The 27,791-nt window shown below is 43.4% G+C and overlaps 1 protein-coding gene across 2 annotated transcripts; it reads right to left on the reverse strand.

The window, feature by feature from the left end:
* Positions 1-1,584: 1,584 nt before the first annotated feature.
* Positions 1,585-27,791, reverse strand: hip1rb (huntingtin interacting protein 1 related b). Of its 2 annotated transcripts, none has more exons than XM_085367331.1 (32): positions 27,487-27,791; positions 13,139-13,202; positions 12,357-12,499; positions 12,138-12,194; positions 11,359-11,439; positions 11,183-11,259; positions 10,923-10,984; positions 10,270-10,410; positions 10,122-10,179; positions 9,611-9,686; positions 9,275-9,457; positions 9,131-9,186; positions 8,971-9,043; positions 8,480-8,663; positions 8,284-8,372; positions 8,067-8,183; positions 7,665-7,766; positions 7,318-7,512; positions 6,309-6,456; positions 6,096-6,182; positions 5,885-5,992; positions 5,569-5,705; positions 4,618-4,728; positions 4,453-4,511; positions 4,263-4,293; positions 4,073-4,135; positions 3,846-3,946; positions 3,547-3,652; positions 2,614-2,737; positions 2,466-2,527; positions 2,008-2,250; positions 1,585-1,774 (listed from the first exon to the last, which is right to left on the reverse strand). In XM_085367331.1, the coding sequence occupies exons 1-32, from the start codon at positions 27,577-27,579 to the stop codon at positions 1,766-1,768; spliced, it is 3,240 nt and encodes a 1,079-aa protein (XP_085223457.1). In that variant the 5' UTR covers positions 27,580-27,791; the 3' UTR covers positions 1,585-1,765. The 2 variants fall into 2 exon arrangements, with proteins under 2 accessions (XP_085223457.1, XP_085223458.1); XM_085367332.1 differs by lacking the exon at positions 27,487-27,791 and adding an exon at positions 23,036-23,134.

The raw sequence follows: 27,791 nt of genomic DNA on the forward strand, positions 1-27,791 counted from the left end.
GTGACTGCTGATAGAAGCAGCAGGATGCATTCTTAAGGGTACAGAGGTGTACACTCCGCTCTGATTCAGCCAAATATTGAAAACTGATCAGACAGCACTGGAAAATGCAAGTAGATATGACATGGCCCAATCCATACTGATAAAGGAACCAAATTTTTTGTGAAGGGAAAGAAATCACCTGACAGACCAGCTTTTCAGTTATTACAAACAAAACTGAGGGCAAAGAGAGACCCACAAGCAGGATTTGATGACGTTGACGTGTATGGGTTCCACACTTCGGTCACCAACTGCGAATGATTTTAATCCAAGTATTAAAAATGATCCATATTTGTTAGAGCCTCTAAAAATCAGTAAACCTTGTATTAAAGCTGAAAGTCTGGAGTTCAGTCATTCTTATAGTGTATTTAAATCAATCAAATTATGGACCTAACTGTATTTGTAATATGCCATCTGCCGCTCTAGATTTGCCTCAGCTCACAATTTATAACCATAAACTAATGCCTGCTGCATGTGTGGTCTGTGTTCATCTGTACGACTGCAGTAAAGAAAGACTGAAAGCTCCTGGTCCCCAATATTTACTAGCATGTCAAATCTTAGGTTACTGATGAAATCTCCTTAAAATCATCCGTAATCTGAGAAGAGGAATGAACACAATGCCACATTAAAATTTAAACATTTATTGTTCATTCATGTTACAAGGAAAAAAAACCCCACCAGTATCTTTACTAAAATATATTAATAGATCTGAGCTTATAAAGACATTTCATACAGAGGAAAGAACAGAACCTGTAAGACCCTATAAGAAAAGGCTCCTAGAGGCAGCAAGGACTTCAACACCTTGATATCATACAACTACTAAAACCTAAATCTGCATATTCAGCCTGAAAGAAGCATTTGATAATTAAGGACACCTACAGCCAGTATGTGTGTGCAAGCACTACAGCATCTATTTGACATAATATCCAGGTTCTCTGCTAGTAAAGGGGTATTTAAAGAGATGAGTGTAGCTATAAATACTTTGTACACTCCTATACAGACTGTATGTCTCTACAGGTATCATTCAGTGCACTGGTACATCACTATTCAAGGCCTCTGAGACAAATCTTGTATTCTTGAGAAAGAAAGCAGTTTTACACAGGACATGAATGGCATCCATCGTCAAGGCGAAGCTTGGAGGTATGTTAAATTTGTGAAACGTGGATGCAAGCGATTCCCCCAGTTTTCGTTAAAACCCACCACACCACAAATATCATACAGTGTACGCTGAGAAAACTGATGTGCTCTGTGACAAACATCCAAAACAGCGAAAAAAAAAAAAATAACCCCAAAACAGAAAAGAAGATGATCAAATCTAACAATCCTACAAGTTCAAGATATGCTGTCGATTTGGGGTCAGTGATGAGGTTTGCATTTTAAAAAGCAGGAGTAGTGTTTAATGGTTTAAAATTATATAGAGAAGAAAAAAAATACTTCAAATACAACCAAAACTTTATTATTTACCTTTTGTTCTCGATGCCTAACAATAACATGAAAATAAAATAATAATAAAAAAAACCAACAGACATCAAGCATCAAACATCAGGCTTCTGGTCCATTTTGGCAAAAAAAGGAAAGACAAATAAAAGCAGGACGCAGAGACAATAGAAGCAGGATTAGAGGATTGTCAGCATGCAACTTAAAGGAAGTGCAGGTTCACAAAAAGGCTGTCTTCCTCCTCTTCAGTCCAACCATCCTGTTAGTGCTTCTCATTCTTCTGCTCAGGCATTTATTTAAACTGCACCAAAGAGGGAAAAAAAAAGTTGATATTCAGAAAAAAGCCACATTTTCATTTTCTAAATCCAGCAACACCAAGTGGATCACATTTGATGAGTGAGATTTTGAGCCCACTACATTCAATTAGATTTTTTTCCTGAAAAAGCTGATGTACATCAGATAATATACCGATCAGACACATTCCTACTGTGAGCAATGATCTGCAAAAAAAAGAAAAAAGAAATTAAAACTCACACTGTATGCAAATTGATTTTTGGGTGGGATGTTGGGTTTCTGGGCCAGCGGAGGTTTCTTCATGAGACTGGGCTTTAAGGGTTTTGGTGACATGGTGACAGGATTGACCAGCGAGGAGGTTTCACCGTTCCCCTCGGCAAGCTGGTCCAGAGGAACTCCGGCTATCTCGTAGTGCTTCTTCCTGAGCTCGCCCAAGCGCAGACGCTCATTGTCTAGCATGCTCTCCAATTCTAACACTTTCACCTGAGGAGAGGGGGGGGGGGGAAAAATTAAGTGAGGTATTTGTTCCTGCATCCACCACATTAGACCAGCAGAATTACATAAGCTGTACAGCAAAATACAGATTGAATCTCACTAAACTCGATATGAACAATTCACAGAAATGTGTTGAATGTGAGATTTCCACAGCCTCACAGTAAATATCAGGCAGGCATGCTTCAGTATGCCCCATGACTAACCTGTGACTCCATTTCTTCTTTTTTCAGCTTAATTAGCGACAACCCAGAGAAGTCCATTGTATCTGCAAATAAAAGGTGGGTGAAAGAGCCATATTAGATGCTCATCAGAGTTCATGACGGTCGGTTGCACACATCAGACTCCACTCACCTTTGTCCTCCAGGTGCTCCTGGCCCGTCTTTGTCGAGGCCACCACGTTAGCTGCCATTTCGTTCACGTGGCGAGAAGCGTGCTGGAGTTTTGTCAGCTTCTTGCTGTGGCGATCTGCCTTAACCTGAGAGCACCGGAGAGTGTGGTATGAGACAAGATTACACTATTCAAACTCTAAAGCCACAAAAGTCAGTATTTTTAATCCATCCATTTTCTAACACTTATCAGGGTGCAGGTTGTGCCATCTACACCTGCCACCTCCAACAGCTTCTCGAGAGGGACACCACGGTGTTCCCAAACCAGCTGAGATGCGCAATCTTTCCATTACTAAAAATAAATAAAATTAACTTCCCGCCCAGGACAGGTTTACTTTTACCATTTCCCCATGCTGGAGTCAGGCCTGGGGTAGGGCACTATGGTCCACCCTTAGCCCACAGGGCCCACCTTTCCAACACCTGTAGGAGGTGCTGCTACATCTCCTGAGAGGAACTTTTTGATTTTAGAAAGAAGAACCCAGGCCTGCAATAAAATAATCTGCCAGATTCATTATGTTTAACGTAAATTAGCCCCAGTTCTAGCAACTGTTCAATGTGTGGTCCTTCATTTAAAGTCAATAAGGCCCTCTAAAGCCACTGAAGGAATAAACAGGAAGTAAAGTCTAGTCTAAATTCAGTTTTATGCAGTAATATTATTAATGTAACATTTTTTAATAATTTTGGGGGCTTTTTTGGCTTCATTTCATAAGGTCAGTAGAGACTGTCAGAAAAGCAGAGGGAGAGAGCGAGAGGGGAAGACATGCGGCAAAGGGCCGCGGGTCAGATTCGAGCCTGGGCTGGCCACTCTTAGTAGGATGAACAGGCGATCATATGCCACATGGCTTAGCTAAACCGGGGCCCTAATAGAAAATCTTTAACCTTTGTGTGTACATCTTACCTTTGAAGCCGCCACCAGCTGCGCCGTGCTTGCAGCAATCTCATGAGAGCAGACGATCAACTCCTCATATTTTCCCGTGTGCAGAACCACCTTATCAGCAGACTCTCTGTGAGAAATCGGGCAAACACACGACATTAATGCTTCAGCCTATGACAGGCTACACTTCCTGTTAAAAGGTCGTAAATGGATACTCAGAACAGCTGTGGATGCAGTTCCTGTTGCTCAAATGGTGCAGACCACTAGCTTCAAATAAGAATCATCATTCATTTCAGATGCAAAGAAATTCAATGAGAACTTACACCATCTCCGTGGCTCCCCATCCCACCGCCTTGGCAGCAGAAATGAGTCCCTCTGTCCAGCGAGAGTTTTTGGCATAGAACTCCCTAATGGTGGCTGCGCCCTTTACAAGAAAAACACCAGCACAGTTAGCCGATATTTCTGAATGGAACAGAGCGGCCCACTCTGATTTCAGAAACACAAAACAAGCTGCCACTTTTGGATTCAAAGCGAGAACAGTGTGACTCACCCGCCCACCCTCGACAATCTCCTTCTGCAAGTCGGTGGATGCTATGACCAGCATGCGGATGGCCTGGGGGAGATGGAGGAGGATAAAAGCACAGAATAAGACTAAAGAAAGCTAAAGGTTTAGTTGACTGGATTATTCAAAAAACAGAAGTGTAGTACATATGCTAATGAAAGAAATTAAAGTACAGTACCTTCATCAGGTCTGTGCAGCTGAAGAGGATCCTGTAAGTGCGGGGTGGGAGGTACAGAGAGTTAAATTGCTTTGGTCTTTAATAAACATGGTGATACTAATAAGAATAAAAATATGATCTGAAGAAATCTTCTTATAAGATTGTGTTTAATGAAGAAAAAAACAAAAACACAAGAACAGGATAAACAAACCTTTCATTGACTTCCAGTTTAACTCCTGTGGTGTCTTTTCGTGCCTGACTCATCATTTCCTAAATGTACAGGGGAAAAAAAGGTAATCTCTTAAAATTAATACACTGCAGAGTACAAGTCTGTTCTTCACAGATAACATTAACATCTTCAAGTTAGAGTACTTACGTCGATCCTGCGGACTGCCTCCTCAATAGCTGCAGATGTTGCAGCCATCTCCTTGTCGACCAGGTCTCCCAGCTCCTCCTGACGAACGTCCAAGCCCTTTGGCCGCAGCTCCTGGATGGTACAAGCGGAAGTGTTTGGGAAAAAGTCAATAAGACCAGAAATAATATTTTGTTTAAACCTACACAGGTAAAAACTGGAGCCTGAAGTAGAGCTCAGTGGTAACGTGTATGGTTGGTTACATTGCTAATAAGGAGTATAATTCAATAACTGACTCTTTAAGGCTCCTGTTTCCAAAGAAGCCAGGTGAAAACTGAAAGGATTACCACGTCTAAATAAACCCCCCAAAGTATTATGTATTATATGATTATACTGCAGACTGGACTTAAATAATCAAAAAAATGTTTAAAATCTTTCAGATTGAGGAGCAGGCTGGTTGACATTCTTGTGGAAGTCTGTTTTTTAGATTGTTAAATAGTTCATGTGTCAGTAATCCACCTGAGTTTTCTACATTCACGCTGCCTTTAAACTCTGATTGCTGACCTACATCCTTACCACTTCCTGTTTTTAACCTCAAACATGAAGATGGATCATTTAACATTTAACAGTGTAAACATTGTAAAGTGGCCTCATCCTCTGGCTTATAGGGATGATGCGGTATGATAGCAGACTGACATGATGTACAATATTAGGAGTAATATTTTTCTAAATGTAATAAGATAATTACATTTAGAGTTTTTGGCATAGAATATAATTACATTTATATTTATTATAAAATGCAGTAATATTTTTCTAAATGTCCGCAGTTTTGCCCACAAGCAGCTTCCCCAGTATGGCAGCTTCACATGCTGTTCATATCTCAGATGGTGAACCAAAAGGCTCTTCAGGCTCAGTTAAATAGTTCCTGAATGCTTTGGAGTACATGCTTCCCATTAAATATATGTTTTCCCTCACCTGACCCAGGTGTAGGATCTTCTGTATGATTATGCGAATGGTGGCTGGGTCTGCCTTCTGTAGCGTGGCCTTGGACTTCATCTCCCCCAAGAACAGCAGACTCTGAGTGCCACAGCTTCGGCAGTTCTCCGTCAGTTCTGCGGGGCGTCGAAGATTAATCATCAGTCATACTTCTGCATCATTTATGCACCGAGTAACTAAATTCTAACATGTACTTAAAGACTAAAGGCTTGCATATCAGCATATGGTGTGGACAATAAACACATTTTTTTTTAAAGTACAAAGTTAAGAAAATAGCCAAGAAAATATTCCTTACTGTCGGCATGGTCAGTGGGTGCCATGTGTGCAGTAGCGCTGCCGTTAACAATTGTGTCCGCGGTCAAGTGAGAGAACTGGGTCAGAGATCTCAGCAGCGTGCCAGCATCTGGTTACAAGATCAGACAGTGAGAGGGCAGCAGGCCATATCAACGAGGATTACCGAGCAGCCACGAGGTCAGCGGGACCGAGCCGAAGCGGAGAGAACTCACCGCTCATGTTTCTCAGATAATCTGCATGGCCCTTTTTCACTTTGTCGATGGAGCCAAGTGCAGCCTCCGCCCGACTTATGAGGTAATCTGTTTGGAGGACAGCAAAAGATTAGAGGCCGCTCAATCTCTGCAACAGACATCAATATTTATGCATGTGGTCAGCAAGCTAGGGACACGCTCTGCCATTTAAATTTTTGAGCACAGGAATCGAACCTGGAGAGCTGGTGCAGCGTATATGGAGGGGATCATCCAGCTTGGCAATAGCATCTTGGATGATGGTCTCAGCTTCTGTTATAGTTCCCTGCAGCAGGGCAAACTGCTCCTCCAGAAGCTTCTGCTTCATCTTCTCCTCCTGACTTGTCTACATTTATACACACACAGGTTTACATACAGGTTTATGGCACTATTAAAATATACAAATATATACAAAGCATGCTGTTGGAGAGCTAGATGTAAATGTCTGTGTACAGCCACAGTGTTTTAGTTACTTTCAAAAATAGTTCAAAAAGGCAGCAGATGTCATCTTTATTACATCAGGATTTCTTTATATTCACATTTAGTTTAGCATCTTTTTCATTGCTTTAACTTTGTGTTGACTTTATCGCACATTTACTTTACTCACGATGTCTGGTCCAATTATTGTCTCTCTGCTGTAATTTATCTTCTGAGCATCAGCCTATAGCTCGCCTGTCAACATACTTTTGCTTAGATTTTAGAGACTTTGAAGTAAGAACGTTTTTGTGATATTCATACTCTTGTTACATCTAAGGACTAGAGACCAGGTGGCAATCTCTGCTCACAATGGAAAAATAAATGTTCCCAAACTGTCTGAGGAGTGGTTGTTGGAGGTTTCTGGCTATTGCTAGGTGAATTTAGTCTGTCGCATTGCTGCTTTAATGTGGTTGCCACTGTTGCAGCAGTAATAGGGAAAAAGCAAAAACCTTTACTGCGGTAGAATGAGATAATTAGATGGTCAAACTTTTATCCAACAGCTTATAAGGCATGATGTGTTAAAAATTTGTAACTGTATAGAAAACAAAGGGTATTTGGAAACCTCAGATCTCCAGGTGTGCAGGTGTAAATGTAACCATATAGTACAAATACAATGGACTGACTGCTGCATTTCTGGGACATTTATTTATGATCTGGGTTGCTTTGGCAAACAGGTTTAAAATAGCACTCTGCAGAGACCGCTGAGCTTGGCTCTTGTGTCCTGACTGACCTTCTCCTTCAGTTTTCCCTGCAGCTCTCCCAGCTCCCTGCTGGTCTTATCTCGCTCCTGCTGAAGCGACGACTGCTGCAGCTGCGCAGTCTGCCGCAGTGATGACAGCTCAGCCTCCTTCTCGCTCACAGACCGCATCAGACGCTCCTTCTCCGTCTGCAGAGCTGTCATCGAGCTGTTAATTTGCTCCGACGTCTGGCAAAAGAGAGAGCAGTGAGCGGAGCCTGGACAGGCAGATGGCTGCAAATGTCGGAGGAAAAGTCCAGGCGGTAACGTGCAGCACGCCTAAACTGACGACTAAATCGAGATGAGTTAGCTAGACGCCATGAAGGTTACCCCATGCTCACCTCCTCGCTGCTCTGCAGGGTCGCCTTGATACGGGTCACTTCTGCCATCTTCTCCTCCAGCTCTCTTTTCACCCTCTCCACCTCAAACCTCTGCTCTTCCATCTACAGTGATGGAAAACAGCATTAATCTTCTATACACGTAACTTGGACCAACCTTTGTGTCTCTTTTCTGCACTGGGGGAGATTTCATTTTAGGCCTGCTTCCAGAACAGAATGACCGTGCATTAGAAGTTAGTGAAGGTTATTTCTGCCTGTACGACTTACTGGGGCTCGCCCCCAAAAAAACAGAACCGATTCTAAGGGTCATCTAACCACATCTTTATTGATATATATACTGAGGTGTTAAAACTCCTCAACATGGGAGGTCATCTTTATGGGGAAAAGAGCAAAAACTCCATCAACCTTCATGTCAGATTCCTGCTTTATTCGATCCATCTCGAAGGTCAGCTGCTGTTTGGTTCTCTCTACTTCCTCCTGGGTCTGCTGGGTTACTGACAGCATCTTCACAGTGTCTGCACTCTGTCAGCACATTAACACACTTGATGTTACAACCCACAGCCAGATGCTGACATCTAATTTAAAGCCAACACCTCTGGACTGGTCTGCGGTCTGTGTATACCTTCCGAAGCAGCTCAGCATGGCTGCTCACCAGCTCTGTGTGCTTCTCCTTCAGCTTATTGTACCGCTGTTCAGTGGCTTGTGCCCTTTCTGCACAGACAAGACCAAGGAGAAAGATTTTTTATTTATTTATTTTTTACATTTTCGTTGATGATAACAGTCTGTAAGTCTGTAAGAGTATTAACTGTGACTCTTACTTTCAGCCTCGATGAAGGTGGTCTGTAAGCTCTCGTGTTCAGTGTTGCGGCGGCGGGTCGCTTCGAGCTCCATGCGCAGCTGTTCATTTTCCACAAGGGCTCGTTGTTTCTGCGCACGCTGTTCTTCCAGCTCTGCCTCCAAACTGTTGATCTGGGATTTGAGCTGCGTGATGTAACGCTGAGCCTACAGGAGGAAAAAGAGACATGAGCATGTTTATATAAAAAGTTTGGGCCAGCTAATCTCCTCTTCCAGACATTTTGCATGAAAGCTGAAGTTGTGTCTGCAATGTCAGTCATCTCATTCAGAAGCTACTTGCCACATTCTACATGTCAGAAGTATTCACATCCTCCCAACACATGACCCAGATTCTTTTGCACGGAGCTAACCAAGCCCTGCACTGTCAAATGCAGACACACACACACACACACACACACACACACAAAACTGTCTAAGTCCATGCAACAGGCCATTCACTCTCAACAGCTCTTACCTCGGCTTTCACCCTCTCCAGCTCTGCTCTCAACAGCTCGAGTTCCCGCTTAAGGGTCTCAATCTGGAGGTCCCTGCCGGAGAGAAAAGAGTCCCATTCAAAGAAACTCCCGACACCATTGAAACAATGAAGGCTCGCAGTTAAAAACAGGCTAGCTCACCTGTCGTCAAAGCCTCCATTTGGAGGTCCGAAGGTTTGATCAAATATGTCCACTTGCTGAAAGCGGGAATCAGTAAATGTAACAGACAGCTCACACAGCAGTATGGTAACACCTGAGTACTTGAGTGGGTGTAGCATGCCGTACCTGCGGCTGAGCCTGTACGCTGGAGGTCGTGACGCTGGAGGTCGTGACGTTGTCGACCTCGATGAGCGGCTCCGGCTCGTCATCGTCGTCATCCTGCATCTCCGGTTCATCCTCATTGGGGATGACCACCACTGGCTTCACGTGTTTCGCCAGTGAGGCTGCATGCAGGAAGTTAGGCGGGGACTAAGAAGAGAAGACATTAAATTTTATGTACAGATTTCTGCAAATTTCAGACCGCAGATGTCAGTAGGGGGTCTGTGATAAAGATGTTGACGCCCCAAAATGGAGGCGGTCACTATCATCATCCTGCCTCCCTTCTTCCCCCTGTGTTCTTACTTCAGGCAGCTTGGGGATCTGGATGAGTCTCTTGAAGTAGATCATCTCTTTGGCTCTATTGAAGAAGTTCTTAAGCCTGGAGGACAAAAGAAAAACAAGCTTAACTTTAATATTCACCTCATATTTATGCACAATAATGTAGCACAAAGACAAACTTAGACATGTGCTACACATACTCTGCAGGCTCCATTCTCTTCTTACATTCGATCACTTTGTGCTTTATAAATAGATTTGATTTTGTGACTTTGTTACTCGACTGTGACAATGAGTGACGAATAAACCCCGGAGCTCCCTCTGAACCTTATGGCTACTGAACATAACATAAATGCATTTGTGTCACCACCTGACACAACAAAGGGCAGGGGGGGGGGGGGGGGGGGGGGGGGAAGGGATGCATTTGCATTAGTTCCAAGAGCTGCGGGGACTGGGAGCGGCAAGATTAAGTTGCAAAGCTTCCACAGGTATTAAAAACTTTTAATGCAGTCACCCTTCTTTACTCATAGCCACCTACTTGTGGAACTGGTCGTGGAAACGATCACGATGTCCTTGCAAAGTATCAGCAGGGAGACCTAAAATTGATGAAATGGTCCAAGCATTTAAATCATTAAAGTCACAGAACATTAAATGACATTTGATTAATGAATAATAATCATCTTTACAGGCGTGCAGCTTGAACAGCAACTTGACGGCAAAGTGGTAGAGGTGACTGCAGTCCTGGATGACCTGGATCAGCGGAGCCAGGCGACACTGGCTTGATGTGAGAGTCGTCATGGCGAGGGACGAGTTAAGCTGTCGGAGCACTGAAAGGAAAAAAAAAAGAAAAAAAAAGAGAGAGAGCATTTGCTACTTAATTAGTTGGCTGCATTTTATTTTGAAAATTTCTGAGTTGAATATTTTTCTTGATATGACAACCACATTGCAAAATTCTGTTTACAGTCTGATACGTGTTGCTGGACCTCCGCCCTGCAGGGACTGGGAGGATCATAGCATTACTGCTAAACTGGAGGAAGTTGCTTAATGTCTTCTAATTGCAAGCATTTCCTCACAAGTAAAAAACAAAACAAAAAAAACAAAAAAACAATGACGAGTCAAAACTGAGCCAAGAGTAACTGAAGCCACTTCATGAAGAAAACAAACTGCAGTCTGTGAAAACAGATAGACTGAGAGCTGCTGACAGTCCTGTTTTGAAAGGCTCTTAGCTTTTGTGCATTAATAGATAATGTCAGCAGGCAGCAGCTCTCAACCTCTACTCAGGTTACGCCTCCTTGGAAGGACAGAGGGGAGGAAAGGTGGGATGAGTTTTTGTTTTCACCTGTCTCGGCCAGCCGCAGCTCTGCGTCCATGTAATCAAACACTTCCACAGAGAGCTGGAAGCTGCAGGAGAGAAGTTGATACCTTTGTTAGACTGAGAAGGACACGCACTCAAACTATGACCCTGCGAAATGACACAGCAACTGGGCCTGTCTGTTTATTTTATTAACAAATGCAGCTGACAGCAGTATAAGACTGAGGAAGACAGGGATTTAAGGCTACACAGGCACTTAAAGCTCCATTAAATATTATGAAACTCACACATTATTAATGTCTGTTCCTGCAGCGCGCTCCAGCTCTTCATCTGTGATCTCCAGGTTTGCTGGGATATCGCCATGCTACAATGAGGTGCAGCTTCATGAGATTTGTAATGCAAATGTGGTTGAATTATCCATTCACATAAAGTGCATGTAAAACATGAGTGACGGTGCATTTACCTTCGTATGAAACTTCAGTTTTGTGCAGAGCAGCTTCGAGTAGAGAGTCACCAGCTGTCCGTATCTGTCATGGAGGTTGCCCTGAAAACCCCAAGGAGTGAGAAGAGCATGGGTTAAATGGGCAAGAGGCATTTTCGAGTTAATTCATCATTAAAAGAGCCAAATGTTGACTGAACAATGTAGCAGCTAAAAAAATATTCATTTCTGGATTTGACTGGGAAACAAAAGGCTCAACCAACAACAGAGAGAGGCCAGTGCTTTTGTTTCACTTTATTAATCCCTAAATTATGTAAGAAGGAACTAAGGAAATTAGCCACCTGTAGCGATGACCAGCTGGCTAAAATGGTGGACGCTGGTACAGAAGAAAGCGAAAGTGAAACAAGCGATGGCTGTTTAATGATGAAAGAGCTTCAGGGTGTCAAACTGTTCAAAAGCAGATTTCAGGTGGCATCATTTCTACCAGACAGAGCAATTTTTAGATGCTCTCAGCACAAGGGCTTGCCACAGCGGGTCACTCTGCCTGCATTAATTTGGCATTTCTTACTTATGCCCCATAAGTAAAAATCACGATTTGTTTCTCCTCCCTGGACTGAATCAGTTTTTTTTTTACCTTGTTAGGTGAATGTGTAAACCACTACACTATTTAACAACACTAGAAGAGCAAGTTTAAAAGGAAAAACAAAACCCCCCCCAAAAAAACAACAACAACAAAACTCTATAAAATTGCCTTTATAAAATTATGATTAGTTTCTGAACTATAATAAGATCCAAGGACTCACCCATATTTCCCCAATTTCAACCATGGAGCTGTAATGTCTCGTGCAGTCTTGTAGAACCTGTGAAGACAACAGGCTGAATGAGTAAAAACTCAAACTTTGAATAATTTGTACGACAAAATATTCAAACAGTCACAGGTTTTAAAATTTTGCCTTAATTGCACTCCAGCGTCTGGCGCTTTAGGTAGTAATAGAAATGCAGGAGGATACTTGGTGCCTTACATTGCGGTGCCCGTCTCGCAGGATTTTGTGCAGCACATGGCAGAACTTCCAGCAAAGGATGGAGCTGCTGGGAAAAGTGAAGCCCAGAGCGTAGGACCAGAAGGTGAAGGCTCCCTTCTCCCTGTGAGTGCCCAATATGATTCCTGTTGTCCTTCATTAAGGAAGCAAAAACCATCACAGCACTGTGCATTTTATAATCCATTTCTTTCTTTCTGGTAAGCACTAAAGACACAACGATGAGCAAATTCAACTTGAGTCAGATCACATCATGCATCTCTCCCCTCATGTTCCTGCAGCATATTTAAAATCTGTTTCTGTGGCCTTGTTTTGCTTCCAATAACATGGTTTCCAGCTTTATGATAGATCTGAATCAGCTCTATCTGGGATCATTACTCACTAATGGATAGCCACAAAAAGTCTGTCTGTGCCGGTTATGCTCAACACGAGCTCAGCTCTCGACACGATGACTAAAACATGTAATGAAAAACAAAGCTGGAACAATCATAGAAATATCGCAGCCTTTTCCTGACCTTCCTGCTGTTCAGGGGTTCCAGCCTGCTACTTGACCAGAAGTGTGACCAGATCATAAAAGTGACATGCTCTCTCATATTCTTTGGAGTGTTTGCTTAATCAGGTGGCGTTTAACGCTTCCGTTTTCCATCAATGTCCCTTTTTATTTTAAGTGAGGACTATTTAAAAAAAAAAAAATTTGTTTAGAGGTGGCAACTACCATGTCAAGCCTGTGTGCAAGTCATTTTGCTGAGATTTATTATTGAGGATACGTCGAGCATGTTTCTCTTTCACAGGTATCTCAGTGGAATTGATGGCTTTGCTGATGCTGCTGAGCTGAAAGAGAAGCAGAGAGAGGTTGTTAGAGCCTGAACGTCTTGATTCTCCACCCACACAAACATCACTTCCATTTGCAGGACTTACAATAGACATAACAAACATAATGCATTGCACCTTAACTGGGAAGCAAAACAAATGATAACCAGTTGTACGACATTGACTGGAGTCAAAGGAACAGTGACTGCACTGTGTACACAGTAATGTACTGATGGATTTCTGGCTGTCCTCTTTTGATTAGACTAATTTCAACCCATCCCGCTGATTACAGTGAACTAAATTTAGCTCACAATTGGACAAAGGTCATCATAAAAGTGCATCAGTGTGACTGCACCTCATGAACTTTCCCTTCGCTTTTAGTGTGATCTCATCTCTAGTAAGATAATCCACGTTTAATGTTTCTGTGCCACCCAAGTGAGACAACAAAACCACTTAACTTTATTACTGCTTTTCTGTGGGAACTGCGATCAGAAGAGACCAACCCCACATGGAAAGATAATGTCTGCCATTACCCCGCTGATGAGGCGCGTCAGAGTCGGAGTGTCATCAGATTTACGGGACACAAAGCGAGCTGATCTACAACCTGCTCGGCAGGTAAAGCGAGCACCGCTGACAAAGGAGCAGGAAGGGAAACACGGAAACACACACGGGGATCAATCTCCTCCTGGGGATTTACGCATTTTAAATCAATCACAGGGAGAACACACAACCACTCAGTGCCATCATCATCACCTCTATGTCTCGACAGTGGTTTCTGGATCATTTTCATAGTTTTTGTGATAAAAATATTTCTCAATAGTCTTCATTTAAACATATTCTCATGCATTTTATTTTATTTTTCAGAATCCCATCTGGAAATAAATTTGCTCTCTCAAAGTGACATTTATTATGATCAAAGCCCTATTAAACAATTTCTTTAACATGAGAGCCCAATCAAGAAAAAGACAGAGCTGCGTGCATAAGTTTACTTTTTCCCCTCCCCCCCCACAGTGTGAGACAACGTGTGCCCAGCTGCTGTTTCATGGCACATTGCCACTCACATAAAAGCGTTTTTCCCCACGCTATCCAGTTACTGAAATCAGCACAGAAAGCAGTGGTCAAGGCTTTGCAAAAGAACAAGTTATGTAAACAAAACAGGTACAAGCCCAGCCTGGATGAAACTCAATGTTGTGAACTATATGATTTCCAGAAAAACTTTTGTAAAAACAAACAAACAAAAACTGCAATCTGAATAGACGTTACAAATAGACGTTACCTGCCCCTCCCTTCCTTCCCTCCCCATCTCCAGCTGCCTCCCTCTTCCCGCTCCTCCACAACCACCCACACATGCAGGGCCTTGGAGTGGGGATATGTCACCAGGGTGCAGAGGAGGCTACCCCCCCCCCGTCCCCTTCTGGCTGCCTCTGCCTCAATTTTATCCCACAACTTAGACATTCACATTATTCACACTCTCATTACACATACATATAGGATCTTGGGGGTGGGCACCATCACGGAGTCCAAATTACCATCAGGGTGTATACCTCACCCCTGACGTCGTTGCCCACCTCTCAATTTTAAATACACTTAGTCATTGAGGGCTAGCAGGAGGGACTATGCGCTTACCTGCTGCTCCTTGGCAGGTAGCTCCATGCCCTCCTGGGTTTTAATTGCACCTTAGAACACATATGCATCAACACTACAATGAGCGGGTGGAGGGAGGTTTGGAGTCTTCTCCCACCCCCATTCTCTGCGGCCTGCTGGAGCGGGAGGGCTAGTAGGAGGAGTTGGCCGTCCGACTGCGGTCTGGGGTGTGGGGCCTCCCTGCTGCTGCGGAGTCGGGGTGGTCTGCCTCTCCCCACCGCAGGGAAAAGGGTAACACCACCTGGGTCTGGGTGCAATTCCCCCCTCCAGGGGCAAGGGTACCTAGACCCGGTTTGTAGAGTACGCTTGGGGAGTGTGATTGTGTGTACAGCGTCTCTTTATGTCTGTCTCCACGTTGGTTGAGTGTGGAGTGAGTGCATATGAGAGCATGAGGGTGGGAATGGATGTTTGTGTCTGTGTGTGTCTGTATGTCTGTGTCTATATGTCAGGTTGGGTATCAGACGCCACCTCTCTGGGGACACCTCAGGCCCTCCAAGGTTTGGAGGCCTATCTCCACCCACCACCACTTCCCTTGCCGGTGGCGGACTCCCTCAGGTGTCGGTGTGTTGGTGGTTCTTTGTGTCTGGGGGTGGGCGTCCGGGTACACACCGGCTCACTCCTTGGCGGCCGCTTGTCGGGGCCTGGGGCCTGGGGCTCGCTCGGGCCCCTTTGGAGGTGGGGTGCCCCCGGCCTCTCGGCCTGGGGCTCGGTCACTCAGGCACAGCTGGGGGCCGGCGGAGCTCACGGGCGCGTCACTGCAACTCCCCCTGACTTCTGCTCCGCGGCTGCTGGGCTCCCAGCCCTCATCTGGGACTCTCCTCAGCTCTTACTGGAACAGTGGCGCGGCTGCCCCTCTGCTGGTCTTCCTTGGTCTCTTGTGTTCTGGGGGCCTCTGGATGTCTGGAGTTTTGATCTCCTCCATACCCGCTTCACACCCTGGAGGACGGGGCTGTGGCCCCCCCACACTCCCTAGCAGATCATTACATGGAGAAACCTTTGGAATGCAAGCATGCTGATCCACACAGGTATGCACACATGGGTATTCACAGACGCGGACTAAAGCTTTCTTGGCTGCTGCCTCAAAGCACACTGTGCGCTGTCTATCTTGCGTGCTGCACAATATCGTTTATTATTTAGTAAATATTGATATCTATGACTAGCTAGTTTATTGTGATGGTGCTTTGTTTTCTCTATTATTATGTTGCTCTTTGTTGTTTGCTGTCTCCTCTGTTTGTTTGTTTTTTTGTTTGTTTGTTTTTTTTCTCCATACAGGTGACCCAGGAGTTCTTTTTTTTTTTCTCTCTCTTCCCCCCCCTTCTCACCGTCTCTTCTCCCCTTTGGTTTTCTTTCTTTCTCTCCCCCTCTTTCTCTCATTCATTCCCCCTGTCCTATTTATTTAAAAAAAAAAAAAAAATGACAAAGGATGAACTGAAGCTCTGCCATCACGTAATGTCGCATACTGCTGTTTCTGATGTCATTTAAAAAAAAAAAAAAAACAACAAAAAAAACAAAACAAAAAAAAACAAATGTGTCTGTAGGTAGAGCACGAAAATGCTGTACAGCAGAGCCATGTAGAAGTAACATCTCTGATAAAAATCACTGCTGACCATCGCGTTTCCTTTCGGGAACATGAAAGATTGAAATCACTCATAATGACTGCATCGTGATCAAAGCAGAGTCTAGACAGCACAATTACGCTGGACCACTGTGATCCCAGTCATCGCTAAATTTAGGCTGAGAGGTGGGATATGCATGTGAGAATCACAGTAGGAATGGGGGGGGGAGGACAGGACACAAACATTAATTTCCAGACTAGTGTCCCACTGACGTTTCGCAATCAACCAGACCTTCTTGTTTCTGTCAGAACATGCAAGCTCGCAGCAGGTTAGTGAAGTGGAGCAAACTGGAAAAACACACAATAGCTGTGAGGAATTTAAGATCTGGGAGGTAATTTGGACAAACATAAAAGAGCACAAATATAATGCAAAGGGACATCATCTTGTTTACTTGATTGGCCTGTTCAGTACCGTCGATTCCTCCTGTGCATTTCTGTCTCTTTTTTTTTTTTTAAACTTTTTAAATGCAGGTTTTTAATTTAATCACTGAGAGAATAATTTACGCACTCACAGATGTCAGCAACTTCCTGGATGGTGACAGCAGAAACTTAATATGGACATGAGGTAATGTAACAAGTGGATAAACTTGCCTATGAAAAAACAAAAGCCTGACCACAACAGAGTGTAAACCCAGGACAGTGGTGCGAAGGTCCTGGGTTCAAGGTCCAGTTTGAGGCCTTTCTGTGTTGAGTTTGTTTCCCCCACAGCCTAGAAACATGCTCGGTGTTAGGTTTACTGGTGATTCTAACCATCCATAGATCTGGACGGTTGTATGTGTAAGTTCTGAAACAGATTTGCAACCCGTCCAGGGTGTACCCTACATCGTGCTCTGCATCGACTCCAGCCCCACTGCAACCCTTGAATGGATAACCAGAGGAAAATAGATGCATGGATGAAGTGAAAATGAGCGTTAAAGCAACAATGTCCACTGCAGCTGCTATCTGTACTTTTCTTACTGCATTTTTCCTGGTGAACTGTGCATGCCCCTCTATTCTCTGCTCTGGCCCACTTGTCAACCAATCAGCATTCGACCAACACGCAGCATCATCCACATCAAGCAAGTTGCAGTTGGGTTTTTGGATAACTGCCTGTTTGCAATGGTTGAAAACTGCTCTTAATAGTCAAATACTGCAACACTGCAAACTGACTACTTCATTACCGTAAACTAAGCTTTGGGAAGCAGCTGTAATCTTTGCCAGATCAAGCATGTTCATCCATCTGCTGTTCTAACCCAGGAGGAAATAAGGAAGCAGCCGAAGGTAACGTTACCCTTCAGCTTTACTGATATCATTACGGAACCAGCTAGCAGCTACAACTAATAAAAGATCATGTTAGTGTTACGAGTCCTGTCTGTAATGTACGTCAGTACGTCAGGCTGAAGGACATCACGTCTGACACTGTGGTCAGCAGCACAGGAGCACCACAGGGAACTGTGCTGTCCCCTCTTCTCTTCACCCTGTACACCTCTGACTTCTGCTACAACTCTGAATTATGCCATATTCAGAAGTTTGCAGATGACACGGCCATCATGGGGTGTATCTGGGATGATCAGGAAGAGGAGTACAGAAGTCTGGTGAGGAACTTTGTCGCATGGAGTCACACAAACCACCTGCAACTCAACACCTCAAAGACTAAGGAACTGGTTGTGGACTTCGGGAGGTCCAGAGCAGGTCCACTGCCGGTTCAGATAGAGGGGGAGGAGGTGGAGGTGGTCAACAAGTACAAGTACCTCGGGCTGTGGGTGGACAATAAACTGGACTGGTCATGCAACACAGAGCACCTGTATAAAAAAGCCCAAAGCCGACTGTACTTCCTCAGGAGGCTGAGGTCTTTCAACATCTGCAGGAAGCTCCTGAGGATGTTTTACCAGCAGCACAGCAAAGGAGGACTCATCCAGGCTGGAGAAACTGATCAGGAAGGCTGGCTCTGTGGTCGGCATGAAGCTGGACACTCTGGTGACAGTGGCAGAGAAAAGGACATTAAAGAAACTGCTGGACATTATGAACAATGCTGGGCATCCTCTGCACACGGCCATTAACAACCAGAAGAGTCTGTTCAGTGACAGGTTGCTTCTCCCCAAGACAAGAACTAACAGACTTAAAAACTCCTTTGTCCCACACGCCATCAGACTGTTTAACTCCTCTCTGGAGGGGAGAGGGAGGGGAAACAGGAAACAGGAGGACAAAGGAGGGGGGAACAACTAAGCTGTAGTGCCTCTTCACCTCACTGTACAATACCTTGTGCAATACTTTTTGTAAATAGTCAACAGTGCAATAGACTCAATACTTGAAATGTGCAATTCACTTGTATTTTTTATTCCTATTTATCCCCTTTGTATATTTTATTTATATTTGTCTCTCTGTGTGTGTGTGTGTGTGTGTGTGTGTGTGTGTGTGTGTACACACATATACATATATATATATATATATATATATATATATATATATATATATATATATATATATATACACACATATACATATATATAAGGGGTGCAACGATATTCGTATCGATATTGAACCGTTGGATACAGTGCTTTCGGTTCGGTACGCGTATGTATCGAACAATACAACATTTGTAATTTATTTTATCAACTTTCCTTCTGACGATGCTGTCTGTGTGGAGCGCTCAGTGAATCTGCGTTCGACTACTCCGCCTAGGCTGCACTGTCGAGCGCAGATCCACTGAGCGCTCAACACAGACAGCATAGTCAGAAGGAAGAGCGCAGGGCAAGCTAGCAAGACAGAAGTTAAGCTCTCCTTGCAACATGGACCTCCCCCACCCTCATTCAGATCTGGCGTTTGGAATTATTTTGGTTTTCATGTGACGTATGACCCTGAAGGTAAGCGAGTCATGGACTAAAGTAAAACAGTATGTTGGATGTGCCATGCAATGCTCAATTACATGGGTGGGAACTAGTGTGTTAGCGCAGTTAGCTCGTTAACGTGTTGGCCGTCTAGCCCCATGCACGGGGCGATCGGCGGTCGGCGGTAGCTCGTTAACGGAGATTTGCCGTGTTGTGGTGTTAAGGTCATTTCAACGAGATTAACCTGAAAGCACTAGTGGGAACACAACGAATATGACTGCACATTTACGCCGACATCATCCTAGTGCAAAGACAAAAACAACAAGCATGCTACTAACTTTAGCCGAGTCATTTAGACAGCTGTTAGCACATGATTCTCCTTATGCTGCTGAGAATATAGCCCAGAAGAAGCGGATAGTATAGCTTTTATTTTGGAAAGAGACATTTCTCTGTAATAAACTCTCTTTTCCAAAGATGAGTGATTCCTCAATCAGATACAGGGCTTGCAATATCGCTAGCCTGACGTCCTGGGGCTAGCGATTTTTTCAGTCGGGCTACCAAAATCTATCTCTTCCCTGCCCGTCGGGCTATTGTAGGAAAAATATATGTCAATGCTTTTGCATTCTTTCAGAAATGTAGCTGGGTAATTATGTCATTGGCATCGGTGAGCCACTGTCAATATGTGACATATTGAAATCGCGTGTGAATTTGCGCTTGTTTTTTTGCTTTCACTTTGCAATCGTGCGAACTGTGTATAGAGAGCGACAGCACTGATCTGTGAGTGATGATAATTTGTGCACCAATTCCTCTGACATCGTCTTATTAATCGTTAGCTTACTATGCAAACATGACAAGTGAAATCTCCCGCAGCAAGCTTAAACATGTGAGAGGTTGATCGCGCAGAGAATCGCTGAGCTTATGTGAGTGCGTGTGTAAAAGCAGCAGGATATATATTTGACTACGATGACCTGGATGATTGAGAACCTTCACAGACAGATATATATTTTAGTTCTGCTGAGCCAAATAAGACAGGTCAGGGTGAAGAAGTGACAGCCAAAGAAAAGCTTACCACAAAACGGAGAAGTTATGACAAATCAGACTATAAGGCAAAAAGAAAGTGCAGCTTTATGGTTTCATGGACAAAATAATTTCTGTGGCTGCAATATGACGAACTATATAACCAGGGATGCACATAAGTGGTCCGCAGGTGCGCATTCGCTGTCAAAATAAAAAACACGCACAAGGGTTAGGGTTAAATTTAAAAACTGTACTTTTGAGTTAAAATATATATTTATAATTTTAATAAATGACAAATTAAAAAGGCATGAACATTTTTTTGTATCGAAAAAATATCGAACCGTGACACCAAAGTATCGAACCGAACCGTGAATTTTGTGTATCGTTGCACCCCTAATAAAAAATAAATAAATATATATATATATATATTATATATATATCTATCTCTCAATTCTGTAACTGTAACTTCGGTCGTTGCTGTGCTTTTTTTTGGAAATCGAATTTCCCAGAGGAACCCACCCGAGGGATTAATAAAGTTCTATCTTATCTTATCGGTATAATAGAAGGTGTTAATTTAACAAAAATTATTTCTCTATATAAACTTTCTAAAACTGCATCAACCAGCAGTCTAAATTACCAACGTGAAGTCTGTTGGATCAGGAATGAAAATATTAAGCCCAGTCACCGAACACAGGACAACCTGCTTTGTTTTTTTGAATACCACACACTCTCTGTCAATCAACTTTAAAAACCTACTTAATTGTTTTGTCTTCATGAAAATAGTACCAAGTATTTTCCTGAGTATTTGTATGAAGCTTGAAATTCTAGCATTGTCACTGGTCCCCATCACATCACAGCTGTTGAATCCAACCACATTTGTATGATTTAGGAGGTCTGCTTTAGAACGAGTGCACTGTACAAGAGAAAAATCGGACACGCAGCTCAATCACACCCTCCCTTTTATCACAAATTACCTCTCCTGATAGAAAAGCTTTTTAAAAACACAAACATGTGACCAGAATATACAGTGGAAGCTTAAAATAAAAGCCTTGATAAGACCCCGGTTGTCTAAAACACTGACCGGGGAAGTCCACACCACAGAAAGGTTTATGTTTTAAACCATAATCACGTATCAGTGGCAGCTCTGCTTTATCCAACAAAACATTATGAAAGCTCCTTTAATCTGAAGGTTGCCACCACGCTGATCCATGCACACAAGCTCCAGAAGAAGCATGGTCACACACAGGAGAGCACAGAGGGGCTACTGTGGGTGAAGACTGAGGTTCAGAGTTAGAGAAGGGGTGTAGCGCTTAACAGGAGACCCTCCCTTCCCACAAGCTTCTGACGCAAATTAACCGCGAGTCCCTCGTTTTCACAGTGCGAGTGTGGCTGTCTGTGCGACAATGAGGGGCTTGTTGGAGGAGGAAGGCCGTCAGCTGGGGTAGAAGATTGGGTTGGATGGGGGCCGCGCTCTGGCACACAGAGCCTGGCACACAGAGCCTGGCACAGAGGCCTCAACAGATGGCTGCTGAGCAGCGAGGCTGCAGGGAAACTCTCATAGTACATTCAGAAAGGCTGACTGTCAGAAAACAGCGAGACAGCCAACAGGACAAGCTCATGCTTTATACAGTTTAAAAAAAAAAAAATGATAAAAGTACATTATATGTGTTACAAGCAAAAAGATTAATTGCACTAAAATGGAAAAACAAACAAACAAGGGAACCGAGTATCACACAGTGGATAAAACAAATGATGGTGGCTTTGCCATTGGAGCGGATAACATGTATACTGAAAAGGAAATTGGATGTTTTTGAGAAGGTGTGGAGACCATTTGTGAATTTTGTAGAAGGATTTGTATTATCTGAGGAGGACGAGGACTGAGGGCAATGACATTTGATTTGGGATAATGACAAATTTAGGCCTTTAATGGAGTGATAAATCTGACGACTTTTGTTTTCTTTTTGCTGTCTGAGAGGAGTGTATGTTCATGTAGTATTTAGAATGTTGGACTGTTTGCAAGTCATTAAAATGTAAAAAATAATAAAGATATTGTTGGGGGGGGAAAAAAAGTACATTATATGATTTACAGCCACAATCTTTACTGCAGCACTTTCTAAGCTGTAACGGGTTAGCACCAGTATACACACACTCTTAAATGCCTTAGGCAAGGAACAGGTGCTGGTTTGGCCCACAGGGGTCAAACTAGCAACCATTCACAAACAAATAACAGTTACGTTAATTTATTTTTCAATATTTGCCTGCTTACTTGTTGGGTCTGCACAAATCCAAAAAATTAATGAGATCAAATATCACAATGCAAACTTAAAAATTAAAAAAAAAAATCAGATAACCCTTTAATAAAAACAGCATCGGGTAATTTCTGCTAATCTATTAATCAGCTGCAGCTCTTGTTAGTCAGCCTCTACCCACAGCACTAGGTCTCACTATCTAGCCTCACATCAGCCTACACCAAACGCTCCTACACAGCGATACCATTTGCCTATGGCACGGTAAAGTCAGATGAAATCCAAACTTTCTACTAACACAGCCATTCAGTCCGAGAGCTTCAAACATGCCGGCACCGTTTCCTGGAGGCTGGTTCAGATGTGGTTAAACCCTCTGACCAGCACAGAGGAGAAGTGAGAGAAAGAAAAAGCCTGGACTAATCCCTGAGGCCTGCCATACGGTCTGCTGCCAGCTAGCATTACTACACAGTGCACACCCCAAGCACGTAGCTTTAATGCCTTCAACCTCCTTACGTCTGAGCTTACCTGGTCGTCTCTGGCTTTCAGCAGCATGTCCATGTGCTTGGACATTGTGGTTTAGATGAGAGTGCGTGAAGTTAACAAAGTCAAATGACACCAGAACTGTTTCACACTGGACTCAACGCCCCAAGGCACGAGCACTTATTGCTGGTTCTTATCAGCTTAATTCAACAGAGTGCTGCTGAGGCTCTGGCTGACAAGGTCAAGCGCAGACATGAACACAGCTCACGTCTCTTAGCTGAGGTTACCTGCAGGTAGAGTTAATGGTAACAAATCACATGACTGGCATACCAAAAAGTGAAACCAGGGTCAAAAATCAACCATAGAAATGGAGAATCAAAGATTTCAGTGATTTTAAATATCCTCTCAGATCAAATGGCCTTTTTCATTTGGTGTTTTATTAACATCTTTTGTTGTTATCTTGTTTTATGACTGACTCATTCTGCTTCTCCCACATCAACACAGGCAATAAACCTAACAGTACTCCACATCATGTGTCTTATTTTGTCCTAACAGAAACGATGTACAGGGAGCAAAAGAAACACCACATCTAAAACAACCTCCCAACCCAAAAGCAAAAAAGTTCATTTGACTTTCATCCAAATTATAATCCCTCAGATCTGGTTTATAATCCACTATTAATGCATGAAAGTGGGAAATAAATGGTGGTGTTATTACCAAATATAACTGTACCATCGGTCATGGAATCGCCCACCCAAACAGCAGCATCAGTACGTGGTCTCCAAGGATGCCAAAGCCACTCTTTGAGCTACCTCCTGCAAGCAACCCCACCCACCTACTCTTCAAATCCTCAGTTTCAGAGGTGCAGCCAATCAGAAGACAAGCCTTAAAGGAAGTAGGGAGAGAGCTTAGGAGGATGAGGTAAGGAGCAGCACTCCATTCGATGTGGAGGAAATGAGTCTGAAATCCTCACACTCTTTAGAGGAAGCTCATTTCCACCATTTCTATCTGCACTCTCCTTAGTCACTACGCAGAGCTCGTGGCCATAATTGAAGCTTGAAACGATAAAGCAACAGTGTTGCTCGTCTTTCTCTTCACTACAGACCCAGCGCAGCACCAGTCACCCTCATCCTTCTTTCCTTCCTCACGACGACAACTCCAAGATACTTAAACTCCTCTGCCTAGAGAAGAAACTCATTTCCAACCTGGAGTGGGCAAGGCACCCATTTAAAGCTAGGAACCACGACCTCAGAAATCCAGGTGCCAACTTTAACCCCAGCATTTCACACTGGATGCAAGCAGTAGGTCATCGGTCAATGAAGTCAACAGAACCGCATAATCTGCAAACAGCACAGAGGACATACTGAGACCACCGAACCCGCCTGAAGCCCCACAGCTGCGCCTAGAAATTCTGTCTATAAGAATTATGAAGCAAATTGGTGACAAAGCGGCAGGCCTGGATAACACCTACCATAGGAATGAGTCAGAGTTGTACACCTCCACGGGGAGGCTGAGGAATGTGAGCCCCAAACAGAATGAAGGTCGACTTTAATGAATCTATCACCACAATGTCCTTCAATAAGTTTACAAGCTGGAGCAAACATGAATAGTAACAGCTACAAGGAAAACAAAAAGCCAACAAGGCTCATATTTAGTTACCTTTAACAGGACTGGATGAAGTACATGCATTAAAAAGGTATGATGACAGTGTAGATGAATGAACTTGGAGTGAACACAAGGGAAGAGTAGCTGCAGATATGGAGATCACTGGGTCATGACTCAGTTTTATATCTAACTGAATTATCTTTATTGCATTAAAATAGCAACAAAACATATGCTGTTCGCTGAGCTGTTAGCTCGTGACTCACATGCCGTTTATTAATATTAGTAGCTGTGGAACATAAATATAATGAAACCATGGCTCAAACATCTCAGCACCAAACCATGACAGCAGGATTACCACTGGCCTGTTATGAGTGAAAATATAAGGATGTCACAGGCAAACACGGCTTGTTATGTAAATATAAAGAATGTGCACATTCTGTATCAAAGTCACTTCTTGTAATAGATTTTGCGCACAGACCAACAAGGCTGGAACTACTAAGAACCTAAAAAACCCAAACTCTAATAACATGCAGTGACCTGTGGAGTAAAGTGGCTAAACAGTTAACCAGAAACCTTTTCATTCTCTCTACTCCCACTGAGTAGCTGAATTTGCCCTTTCCTACTCCCATCCCCCCCTTACCTCTGCCTCTCATGGGTGCTTACTCAGGCAACAGAGTGCAAACAGTACAGTGCGCACAAAAACACACAAGCTGCTGTGCGAGACGGTTCACCTTGGTACCGAGGTCGACGTGAAAAGGCAAAACAGGAGGAAAGAGAGAGAGAGTGGAAGTAAAAAAATAATAAAAAGCAGCACCAGAGTAGCTTCAGTCTCTCAGCTCTCCCTACTACATGCAGCAGCCTCTTTAATATAACAGGATTAAATTAAGAGAACACATTTTAGCAACACTATGCAACATTTAAAGCAACAGTCTATAAATTGTATGCAATTAGCACACTATTTGAGACAGGAGTCCAGATTCCTCATTCTGCCAGGACTTCATTTGCATTTTGACCGGGTACGGTTGTCAATGCAGCTCGACTGCTGCTTGAATTTTATTTATTTGTTTAACCTTTGTTTCACTAGGAAAATATAACTCTGGAGATTTAAAAGTAAAAATCTCTCACAAGAGTGGCCAAGCAAAGACAAACAGCAGTACAATCAGCAGAGCACACACTGAGGAAGAAGTACACAAAACTACACTAAAACACAGCTGGTGAAAAAAAACAATAAAATAAAGAATTTATAAACATCAGCGGCAATAAAGTCAGTCATCAATAAAAGTCATTGGCTTATACCTCATTTCTGATATGAGACAAGCTTTAAAGTTGTAATAAATCTTCGTGCACCAGCATGTGTAAGCATTGTGAAGATGTGCATGTAAATATCACCATCACTATAATCCAGCAAAGACAAAGGTTAAGGCAATAAAAAGAACAGAATGGACTTAATGGTGAAGTAAAAGGTTTCTCACTAGTTACTGAATGTGAGGCGTAAAAGAGAGAGTGTCAATTATAATCTTAAGTACTTTTATTGAGATACTAACTCATTCTAAGAGCCCTGAACTGCATGATCCCACCAAAGACTGTTTATACATTAAATAAATAACAGTGGCCCTAGACACGATCCCTGTGGCACTCCTCTATTCATATTAAGTACCCTGGAAATTACTCCTCCTACCTCCACACTCTGAATCCATCCAGCAGCTTTTCTTTCTGAGGACCCCCCACTGAAGTATTTGCTTTAGGAGTTTATGATCCACTGTGCCAAATCCCTTGACTAGACCTGATTATGCTGAGAATTTGAGCAGCTCCCTGAAACCCATATTTTACGTGCAATGTATCGTTTGACACAAAGGAACATAAACTACAAGTCTGACAACAATGCCTAGTTTTGAAAGCAAAGCCACACCTGCTTCTTGTCATTTGCTGAGCCACAGTAGTCTGAGAACCTCAGCTCCACCTCGCTACACGTGCGTCAAAAGCAAATAAAACACCGAGTAAAACACACGCCCAGCGGAGGAAACGCTCCACTCAGTTCAGATAAATTAGGGCTGTAAGCCTGACCGGCCGGACAGCTGTTTGTTTAGTTACTCAACTCGCTTCGGCTCTGGTGTATCTGTGTTCTCCACCTGAAAATGTAGCCATAGCGTCTCCGGGGCTTTAGCCAATAACACGAATGCACAACATGAATCCACCAGTGCCCGGGTTAGCTCTTCGCCATGTATGGAACAGTGCAGTGGAGTAAGGAGCAGAAACCACAAAGCACCTGTTGTGTGAGGAATGAGGGCAGCCTTCATTTCTTCACTGCACACATTCAAAAGAAACTGAGGTGATGTTTTAGGATAGTTTGTCAAAGTTAAGGGTCTATTTTTCATGTTTTCAAAAAACAAAACACAACAACCAACAAAGAAACGAAACGTGAAGGTGGTTTAGGGAAAAAAACGGGGAGAGATGCCTATACTAGGGGAAAAGGTGGCCAAACCGGAAGGACTAGATGAGCATGATACCGGGATACCAATGGACTGACTTCAGTGCGCAATGGCAAAGCACTTTCAGCATTGTGTTTAAACAGTCCAAATTTACAACGCTATGCCAAAGAGTTTGTACTTATGGTCGGCTTAATGTTCCAGTATAGGCCATACAGTCAGACACACACACACACACACACACACAGGGGGCATCCCGCGTGGGATCTTTCAGTGGCCACTGGTAAAGCTGCGACGCCTTCTGGGCAGTTAATTCACTCATTAAACATTTAATTTGGGGACAGGGATTGTGGCCTATCCAGTAGATATTCACTCATCCTCTGAAGCCACCGAAGGCCTGAATAAAACCCAGGTTTACCGTCCGTCCCACAGCGGGCATTAACCCGTCGTTTCCTGCATATTTACCTGCTGCTTGTCAAAATGATCCCTCTCCGCGCCGAGCCTGACCTCAGTCCGCTTGGATTTCACCCGTGTGGGTACATGACCTAAGCTGCTCATCCTCTAGATTTCACTTCTTTAATTTTTTACGATGATGGCTTTATTAACAAACAGTCACTCCCCCTCTTTACGCAAAAAAAAAAAAAATCACCAAAAACGTCCGAATGAAAGCGAGGTTCAGCAGCGGTCTCTTCTTCTATGTAGACTGCTGGCTGTGAGCGGGGGTGCCACGGTCATCTCCAGACTGCCGCTTCATTACTCTGATGCATCAC

The sequence above is a fragment of the Diplotaxodon limnothrissa genome, linkage group LG12 (assembly GCF_057381915.1).
Source record: "Diplotaxodon limnothrissa isolate DT_005_m linkage group LG12, D_limnothrissa_male_GT1.1, whole genome shotgun sequence".
In the NCBI taxonomy this organism is placed as follows: domain Eukaryota; kingdom Metazoa; phylum Chordata; class Actinopteri; order Cichliformes; family Cichlidae; genus Diplotaxodon; species Diplotaxodon limnothrissa.